The sequence below is a fragment of the Alosa alosa genome, chromosome 19, assembly GCF_017589495.1.
Source record: "Alosa alosa isolate M-15738 ecotype Scorff River chromosome 19, AALO_Geno_1.1, whole genome shotgun sequence".
Taxonomy (NCBI): domain Eukaryota; kingdom Metazoa; phylum Chordata; class Actinopteri; order Clupeiformes; family Clupeidae; genus Alosa; species Alosa alosa.
This window is the reverse complement of record NC_063207.1, coordinates 25,437,523-25,447,781: the sequence shown is the minus strand read 5'-3', so window position 1 is coordinate 25,447,781 and position 10,259 is coordinate 25,437,523. Positions and strand designations below refer to the sequence as shown.

Here is a 10,259-nt window from a genome sequence, read left to right as displayed (position 1 = left end):
GTAACAGGTACATAATATCTTAAATTCAGTAAAATCCAAGACTACTCATTGCCTTCAAAACGATAGGATCCCACATCTAGCAGTCTTTGATGCAGCACTTGGTTTTGATCAGTAAAAGCACTCTGCTTGGCATGAGAACCTGTGCTGGGGCGCCATAGTAGGCATGACTTGGCATGTGCAGAAGTATGAGGGGGAGTTGGATAACATCACGCTGAGATCACTTTTGACATTGGGATATCATTGCGCTATTTAAACGTTTCTGATGGGTCTCTGTTGTATCATAGGTCTCTGTATATGGATCTTCTAAAAACAGGTTCCCTTTAAATGATCTGCAGAGGTGTGTCTGAATTGGCATGTGGAATGTGTTTTCATGTTTGTCTTACACCTAGAACCTGAATATTTCTGCTAACCTAAGGGTGATGCAGTCCTGACAAACTGGCTAAACTAACAATGCATTCATTCCACTGCCAACCCCATCTTGGGGACATCAGACTCGTCAGCACAAACCCTCAGTGTGAAATAACAAAAGATTATTTCACAACTAGAACGATAATGGTGCAAGTCAAGACTGACTCATATCACTGCCATTGAATTTTCATGCAAATTCACATGCAGGTGTTACACGCTAAACTAGCAATTGACATTTTCAGTTTCTCTCTCCAAATCAGGATGTTAGTGGCACTGGTTAATCTGTGACATTGCTTTAATGATGGGCAATGCTCATTGGGCATACTTTATCCATATTAGATAATAGGAACTTCAACATTCCTTTTTCTGCATGTTTATTTAGCTGAATATAGATATGACACATCATATTGTTTGTTCAGGTTTGTCCATGTCTAGAAGGGAAAGCTGTATATGTTCCAAGGGAATGCAATTTTGAAAGAAACGACTGAATTATGCTTTAGTATGAAAATTATTATTTCTCAAAAACATAAATACATTTACAGCATATACAATGTGTTAACTATTTAAAATTCAATGTCCACCAGGGATGTTTGGGGACATATTTTATTTTCTCCACTTCAGTTTCAGCAAGTCTTAACTTTGGGTAGTTTTATCATAAACCACATCAACCATTTGTGCAACCATTCGCTCTTGTTTTAACTATATTTTGCATAACACAGTATCACGTAATTCCAAAAAGACAGGCGTTACCACCAAGAAAAATGTCAATTCAAGTCAGAAAAAGTCTAGTTTAGTTCTGTAGACAGAAAATTGTAAACCAAGAACAAATATTTATATATAGGCTATATATATATATATATATATACAGTATATATATAGTAGACATTAATATATTTGGTCCTATGCTTAATGCTTATTAGTATTCATGTTCCATTTAGCATTTATTGTCTAACATTTAGTTAAGGTGTGAAACTGGGCAAAAGGGAAAACAATTCTCTGAAATCTCTGTCAATAGTCCTTTTCTCAGAAACTTTTGTCCACGTCTCAAGGTGTGTAGACAGAGACGGGTGGCTGAATGAGGCGTGTCTACCTGGATGCCTGTGCAGTTATTCAGCAACTATGAGAATGTTCCACAACTCTATTTTCCCCACTGCTCACAACCACACCTGATCTGGACTGAAAAAGAAAGGTGTGCCAGTCAAAAAGACTTTCCTAGAAAGCAGAATGGTCCTGTTTCTATTTATTTTCAGCTAATATTTGTGTGTGCCATAAAACCAAAATGGATCTCATAAAAAAAAAAAACCTTTACAAGCCACAGGAACAGCCTCAAGACTTCATCAAGAAAGAGGGGCTCAGAGTGAATGTGGAACGATGGATCTCATTTTAGTGTACAAAGATGTTTAGAGTTTGTTAGCACAAAAACAAAATCCACATTAATCTTTAGCTGCAGTTGCAGCTGAAAATGTCTGAATCACATCTGACACCTGTTGGGTCTCAGCACGTCTTCTCAGAAGTTCTTATCAGTTCCAGACTGATTGTTTTTCAGGTAGAACAGGACAAATTTGGGGCTGACGCACGTAGGTCGTCTTTTAAGAGCCTGTGAGATGGCATGAGAGGGTAATGCTTGAAGTCAGGCTTAAAATCTGGTTTGGTCTCTGGTTTACACTCAAGATCGTGGCCCAGGTCTCTCACCGGTAGGGTGCAGTGGCTGTCTTCTTCCCTGTACGGGGGCCGAATGTATCTCTCTCTCCTTTTCATCTTGCTCACGCAACGGACTAAGCGCTTGGAGATCAGGTAAATAATCTCGCAGACACTAAGAACAATGCAGAGAGCTGATGCCCCCACCATGAAGTAGGTGAAGACCTTCTTCTCTGTGGGTCGCCCGATGTAGCAGTCCACTATGTTGGGGCAGGGCCTGATGTCGCACTTGACCAGCCGAGGCAGGTAGAAGCTATTGTAGATGTGGTGGAGCACGTAGAGGAAGCCGATCTCAAAGCCCGTCTTGGCAAAGAGACTCAGCAGGTAGGTCCACCAGAGCCCACCGTGCTTCTTGCCCGTGTTGGCGTACAGCTTGGTGTTCTCGCCGTGCTTGGCTTGGTACTTGCGCTCGCGCTCATCGCGGTACGCCACGTGCATCACCACCATGAAGGACGGGCAGGTGACGAAGATGAGCTGGAGGGCCCACAGGCGGATGTGGGAGATGGGGAAGAAGTGGTCGTAGCAGACGTTGGCACAGCCGGGCTGCTTGGTGTTGCAGTCAAAGTCCTTCTGGTCATCTCCCCACACCCGCTCTGCGGCCACCACATAGACCATCACCCGGAACACAAACACCACTGACAGCCATATCCGGCCAAAGGCAGTGGAGTACTTGTTCACTCCACTCAAAAGGCCCTGTAAAGTTTTCCAGTCCATTATTCTCCCAATGTAAGATTGGTTGCGCTGTGTCCTATTGGTGTATTTGTGTCCTCCTTTTCTGTCTTTTATACAGCAAGTTGGTATCACTTCCTTAAAGAAAGAATGCATAAGCATGTTGTTATGTCAGTGCATGTGTCTTGAGAGTTTGTTGAATAATAAAACCATGAATAAATTAAAAGACTAGCCATTTATTTGGCCCAATTCATAAATTTACCCATGAAGCCAGTGGTTCATCTAAATCATCATACCTGAGACTAAACTGGTCAGTACCTCTGACCTACTACTACACCCTACTACACTCACCAGGAACAGTACCAATAGCTCTAGAGGAAAGAAGCCTATGTAATTTTACACAGACCAACTGTTTTGAAATATTACTAAAAAAAATCTGGAATAATTAAATGGCTACATGAGAATTTTAACATGCACACTTTGCCTTATACAGAAAAGAAAATAGGCTGGGGGAGGGAGGAAGGGGAGGGAGAATTGGGGGGTAGCCTATCTCACTAACCCTAACTCTTTAAAGCCCCTAATTATTGAAATAAAATAAATCTTCCTATCATTCAAATTGGACAATTTTATAAAACATCATTATAAACAAACATATCATGTCATTTACAGGTAGCCTCGAAATTCTATCCATATGCATCTGAGTTTCCGCCATGTTTTATCTTTCTGAACAGAATGGAGAACTGCCGCTGAAACGCATCTGTGTCGTCGCATGACGCATATCACCACCATCCTCAAACGCAGGCGTTTTTGGTTGAATTCTATTTTTATTTCATTCTCTTATTATGTATACTAGTCTGTCGTTGTTTATCTGTGTCCTTGCCAACACTGCATAGCTACAAGCTATAGTTTACAAAAGAGAAATTACTTCTATGTGACTGACACTTCTGGCTCAGGTAGCCTAAAAGTTAGACAATGTTGGGCTGTAGTGATTTACACTAAAGGACGTAGCCTGTTTACTCATTCATTTAGTAGACTAAATCTGACTGACCATACAAACTTTTGTCATTATAAGTAGACCTATATTAACAGTGGTAGGCCTAATAGAAAGCATACACCTAAAACATTTCAGTTTGCCTATAACACAATCAGAAGTATGCGACCGAGTAATTAGTCTATTTCAATGCTGGATGGTGATATTCCACCCGCCAACATATGACTGGCAAACACAGCAACCATATTGGGGTAAAATAAAATAGCCTCCCACTCCAAATTTATTGAGCTCACCTATCCACGTCCGCGTTACATATAGTCGACATAAGTGGTTTCTTCCGTTTTAATTTAATGTAGCCTAATGAGGTGGTACTCACATTATGAAGGATTTCTCGTTTTCCCCACGTGAGTCACAAATCTGTGAAGAGCTTTGTTGGTTTCATACACTGATTTGTGTCTTTGATATAATCGTGCTATTTGAAAGCTCTGGCGCAAAGTTCTTGGAAATACAAAACTACTCCTCGTCTGTCTCTTAATGGGTGTGGTTTGGGCGAAGGTAGAGTCAAGGAGGTCTGGTTGGTTCCTTTCTTCGCCAACATCAGCTCATCCATTGTTGTTTGTCATTGGGGAAAAAAATAGTCTGAGCTAATAGCAACCAAATAGCAAAGTGATCCAATAAGTTATCTAATTGGAAATGTGACATTGGAAAATTATGAATCCCATATTACTCAATAATAGCTGGAAAGAAAATTAAATGGCATTTGGCATATTTAATTAATGTCAGCAGTCTTTATGTATAATAGAAGAGGAGAGTTGTCAGTAGTTATGTTTCTCACTGGCTTTGTATGAGTAGCCTACTGAGTGAGTTGTGTAGGCTGGGATTCACCAAATATGTTTATCGTGCATTATTTTCCTAGAAGTGTAGTTCAGCCCCTGTTCAGACTTGCAGGGATGCCTTGACTAACGAAAGAGTGCCACTCCTAGCCGTGAATAAAGCATTAGTGCAACAACCTGATAGGTGGAGTGGATTCGTGAATTGTCTGTTTTCTCTTACTGTTTTGCTGTAGCCTACAGTGTAGAATGGGCAGAGGGCTGAAGAATTGAATGATGGAATGCCAGGTGTGTCTATTCCAGTGGACATATGCTTCTCTTTTTAAATGATTCTAGTTCATCAAACCAAACCTCAATTGATATTCATCATATTCTTACAAAATATCTATAATGTTTTATATTGCTAAGCATCTGGTCTTTTCCACTGTAGAGACGAGAATCACTGATGAGTTGTATTGCCATGGAGACACTGCACAAGCATCAGTAAACACCAACTGTGTGTAAGGGCATGGACACCAACTGTACAAAATCCTCAATAAAAAAGAACATGGTGTAGGCAAACAAAATAAAAAGATAGATTACATTTTGAGAGATCGTGAACCGTCTTATCTAAGTAAGAAAGCTCCTCCTTAAAAGAACAAAAATGGCTTCACTTGAGGTCTAATAGGTAAAGATACCTCTTCTTTTCAAAATCGGATCGTATCAGGATACGATATTGTATCGTATCAGGATACGTTTATGTTACATATAGGGAGGAACCTGTACCCTCTATTGAATCAAAGGGATATTTAATAAGACAGTGCTCCTCTGGGAAATTAGGGTTTTTTATCCTTAACTTAAGTTACTTGGTGAAGATACATACCCACAATGATAAATCCCCACAATAACTAGATGATTACATCCAGCTACATACAAGAGGTGTAAATTGTGATAGTTGAGAAACAGTTGTTTGAAAGGACAGTGTTGATATGGAAAGTTCCACACAGATTCTTTTGTTCAAACTTGTCCCGTCAGTTGGGACACTCCATTCTTGTGTGATGATGCGCTGCCACCGTGCATGTCTCTACATGAACTTCCTTAAGGTACAGGCAGACTATAATCCTATTCCGTGCTCTCAGAGGAAAGGTGAATACAAGACATGCACTATAGAAGAGAGAACAAGACCACAGGTGCAGTTGACCTGTTCACCAGTAGTAGAGACAGAGGATGGAACAGGAGAAATAAAGGACTGAATACAGAACGTAACTCAATACCTAAGACGTTCATTCTCTCACACAAAAGCCCTGACTGGTTGGCCATTCAAATTTCACTATTTATTCCCAAGGACAGCCTGAATTTCATTAACCATTAGAGCAAAAAAGGGTTGAAGAACTCTGTTGCTTATCTGATATATAGATTGAACAGACATGTTAAACATGGAAGGCCCATCCCTGGGATTGACTGGAAAAATTCTTCCACTGGGTGAGCCTCCTGAAAGCTAATAATGAAGAGTGACGTAGTATAACACTCATATGTACATGAATGTTTACTCTAATATTCACTGTAAATGTCAATAGACTTGTTATATATATTAAGGGCTTAGAGTGTATTACAATGTATTTAGTGAGCTACAAAGAGGATAGTACAGAGGATAAAAGGGCATGTCTGGTTGAATCTGCCTGTTCTGTGTATGTCAAAATAATTTGATCTAAAGGCCCTTGATCTAACAAAGTTTCAGAATGCCTCAATAACCTCATCAGACTCAACTCACTACCTTAATCATTAGAACCGTTGACTGCACTCTCTGCTAACTTTCAGAACTTCAAAAGTTCACATGAATGATCTTAAATCTTCTTGAGTCAAATGACTCCTATTTTGCACATTCAAAATGTCCAAACCAACCAAACCAGTAGATGTTAAGAAAAAAATCAGACTGTATTTAATGGAGACACAATCTGGTAAACAGTTGACAAATGTTTTAAAAGACACAAGAGTGTAAAACATGTATGTAAACAAGCAATGGTCTGTTTAGATTATAGGCTTTCCCTAGTTGCTTCTGGTCCAAGAGGGGCAAGAGAGGGAGAAACTAGAGAGTTAAGAGCATTCAGTTGAATTATTACCTCCCTTCCTGTACTGCCAGTGAAACTAGTTAAAAGAGCTGGGAAACCAGTTGTCTTTCTTCCCTCAGGAACGTTAAAAGGGATTAGAAAGCCCAAAATGTAACAGAACAACTTAAAACAATGTGCAACTCAAAATACAATATCACAAAAAAATAATAATTTACAATCCAAAATGGTCACACAAACATGGAATCAAACATTCAAACATTCTGATACAGACAGTATCAGACATTAAACAGAAGGGTTAACTGGAGCTGTGTGGGAAGTCGTTTGACTGCATTGCCCTTGATTGTCGTTTGACCACATTGTTTTTTGAATGCATAAATACATTCAGGGCAGTTGAGTTTTTATTCAGTTTGGCAGTGTGCATAGAGCTAAAAAGGCATACAAGTATAAATGTGATCAAACTGAACGATAACAATGAACTGTCTCAAACCAGAAAACACAGCAAGATCTCAGCAAGATTAGGGTCAGGTTCTATAGTTTTTTAGTCTGCAAATTATGGATTCCTTATGAAGGAGAATGTATTTGCCTTCATTCAGACTGTAACAAAGGGTGGGTGTGTACTTGGTTTACATATGGTGAGGAGCCCCAGAGGAATCTTGAAGGAAACCTTGAATTTCCCCCGGGATCAATAAAGTATCTATCTATCTATCTATCTATCTATCTATCTATCTATCTATCTATCTATCTATCTATCTAGGAATGTGGTTGGGTAAAGAGGGATATAGCTGCTCTAGGCCATAGCCCATGAACAATTTCAGCTTAAGTGTGTATCTAGATAGTACAATGAAAAGCTAATGAAAGAGTAGAGGTATGGTATTTAACACAAAGGAAGTAAGTAAAAATATGTTTGTAAACTCTAGAGCTCCTAGAGTCATGTCCCTGTGTTGATCAATGTGTTCATCTGAGTCTCTGTCTCGGACTGTGAGAGGCGTCATGTCTTGGCGATGGCTACACTGTAGGATGGTGCCGGACTGCCTGTGTCTTTGCCAGTCCGCCTGCCAGAGTTGGAGTCCAGCAACATGGCTGCGCTACTCATGTCCATCCTGGAGGCGGTCACTTCCATGTGCCGGGATTTGTGCATCCGCTTGCCAATCTCCACACAGCGCTTGCCCACCAGGTAGACGGTCTCAACGAAGGACAGCAGGATGCAGACCAGGCTGGTGACCACCATGAAGATGGTGAAGATGAGCTTCTCCGTGGGCCGAGAGATGAAGCAGTCCACCACGTTGGGACATGGCGTCTGTGAGCACTTGACCAGTGCCGGGAAGTGGTAGCCCTCATAGATGTGGTAGACCAGGTAGGTGAAGGTGACGTCCACTCCCATCTTGAAGACGAGGCTGAGGACGTAGGTCCACCAGAGGCCTCCACGCTTCTTGCCCGTGTTCTTGTAGAGATGTTTGATGCCTTCGCCGTACTTGAGGCGGTGCTTTTTTTCGCGGTCCTCTCGATATGCTACATGCATCGTCACCAAGAATGAGGGGCAAGTGACAAAGATAAGCTGTAAGGCCCATAGCCGGACGTGAGACACGGGGAAGAAGTGGTCGTAGCAGACATTGTGGCAGCCTGGCTGTGCTGTGTTGCACTTGAAGTCTTTCTGCTCATCCCCCCAAACCTTCTCAGCTGCAACTACAAACACCAAAACTCGGAAAACAAAAACTATGGAAAGCCATACACGGCCAAATGCTGTAGAGTACTTGTTGACCCCACTAATGAGGGCCTGGAGAAACCCCCAGTTCATTGCAAATAGATTCCTTAGGCGACTTGATCGAAAACCTTTGATCTGTTAGAACAAATCACAGAGGCAACCTAAAGTTCAGTTAAAAGGTGATGACAAAGAAAGACAAGAAGGGGTAAGGAAGAGAAATAAAATATAGGTTAATACACAGATACATTCCTCAGTCTAGAAATGCACATGGTAGCCTACACACACACACACACACACACACACACACACACACACACACACACACACACACACACACGCACATACACACACCATCCAAAGTGACTTACAACAACACTAGAATAACAGAAGTTAGCTCTAGAGTAACAATAAAAGTATACATATAGTAAAAACATTATTATTATTATCATTATTATTATTACTATCATTATCATCGTTGTTTTGTTACAACTCCAACTGACTACTAATAACATGAAAATATTAATAAAATGAAGGACACAATGTGGATGCCAAAAACTTTTAGATAAAAATGTACGAAAAACAAAGGTGTTCCAATTGACAGTAAACTTAACTCCAGGATGATGATGCTAATGCGTAGGCTATATTAATGCTTTATTGGTCGGCTATGTGCTGGTACTGTAATCACTGACTGACTGACAGACCAACAGACCCACAAGATGGTGGATACTTTATATACTCAAATTATGCCTATTTTGCGTTTCATCACGCCGATTTGAATTGATAGGAAGCTTCTTTTAGAATCATGTAAGAAGTAGGCTATCCTAAACAAATATAGGAAAATGAAATGACATACTCACACAACTAAGATTTCAGGAGGTCTACCGCGTTGCGAACTTTTTTCTACCGTAGATTCCAATGCAGTGGTTTTCCATCGACAGTGCTTAGGAGTGGAACTGGGAGGGTGAATGGGTGGAGTTGACTGGTCGCACTTGAACACAAGCAGGCAGGGCAACCTGCTGAAAGGTGAGGAAATCACAGAGAATGTCTCCCCAGACACGAGACAACATCTGGATGCCCCCTTGCGGTCATTTAAAGCGTTGCTAAAATTGTTGTCAATGTTCAGTGAGTCCGCAATTCTGGCAAAATGTTTCTTATTTCATTTGATCGTAGATCAGTCAAATTACACGTTATCGTTTTGTTCCCCTCGAAGTGTTAACTTGCAGAAATGTGTAGACTATACACGGCTTGATCAGAGCCACAGAGTTGGAACTATGCAAGAACAACAATGGAGTTTTTGAGCGCATGCACACTAAGAGCAAGAGCCTACGTTCAAGGTTTAATTTGCTTTTATGGTAGTATTTGAGTCGTTGGTGCGAAAGATTTGGAAAATATATTAAAAACACCTTTGAGTATGAGAGGGAGAAACCTCTATCTGTAACATTATAAATTCATATTATACAATAAGAAATATAATTCATGTCAAATTTAAATACATGCAATTTAATTTGAAGTTTTAATCTACGGTTTAGGCTACAGCATACATTTTAAAAACACACAATGATGACGGTGGATGGGTGGGCCATATGATTGACAAATGTTCAACCTAAAAACAAACTTTATGTGAATGGAATTGCATGAGGCCGATATGAAAAGTACCAGAGAACGTGAAAACAATTACGTAAACAATGTGTGATTTTAAGCTATCACTTTAAAATTGGGCGTTTCAAGTTCTATTCTGCTAGAATTCTAAAATTAATATTTAATCGTCATTTAAGTTGTGAGAATATGGTTCATACTCTTTTAACTTCAAATAAGATGGCATTTGCTAGTAAGTTGACAGTGAGATGCATCATTGATATCTATTTGATGTAGGCCTACTAGTTTTAATTAGGGCCCGAGCACCGAGAGGTGCG

At 40.3% G+C, this 10,259-nt stretch overlaps 2 protein-coding genes across 3 annotated transcripts; both read right to left on the bottom strand.

Moving 5' to 3' along the window:
* Positions 1-897: 897 nt before the first annotated feature.
* gjb3 (gap junction protein beta 3) lies at positions 898-4,275 on the bottom strand. 2 transcript variants are annotated; one of them, XM_048228013.1, is made up of 2 exons: positions 4,143-4,275; positions 898-2,913 (listed from the first exon to the last, which is right to left on the bottom strand). In XM_048228013.1, the coding sequence occupies exon 2, from the start codon at positions 2,818-2,820 to the stop codon at positions 1,951-1,953; it is 870 nt and encodes a 289-aa protein (XP_048083970.1). In that variant the 5' UTR covers positions 2,821-2,913; positions 4,143-4,275; the 3' UTR covers positions 898-1,950. The 2 variants fall into 2 exon arrangements, with proteins under 2 accessions (XP_048083970.1, XP_048083971.1); XM_048228014.1 differs by having other exon boundaries at positions 898-2,909.
* A 2,216-nt stretch (positions 4,276-6,491) lies between these two features.
* Positions 6,492-9,298, bottom strand: gjb10 (gap junction protein beta 10). The gene is made up of 2 exons (XM_048270737.1): positions 9,204-9,298; positions 6,492-8,507 (listed from the first exon to the last, which is right to left on the bottom strand). The coding sequence occupies exon 2, from the start codon at positions 8,437-8,439 to the stop codon at positions 7,633-7,635; it is 807 nt and encodes a 268-aa protein (XP_048126694.1). The 5' UTR covers positions 8,440-8,507; positions 9,204-9,298; the 3' UTR covers positions 6,492-7,632.
* Between the last annotated feature and the right edge of the window lie 961 nt (positions 9,299-10,259).

Bases quoted from the DNA above. Each gene is read 5' to 3' on its own strand.
- gjb3 (XM_048228013.1), bottom strand. From the start codon at position 2,820: ATGGACTGGAAAACTTTACAGGGCCTTTTGAGTGGAGTGAACAAGTAC.
- gjb10 (XM_048270737.1), bottom strand. From the start codon at position 8,439: ATGAACTGGGGGTTTCTCCAGGCCCTCATTAGTGGGGTCAACAAGTAC.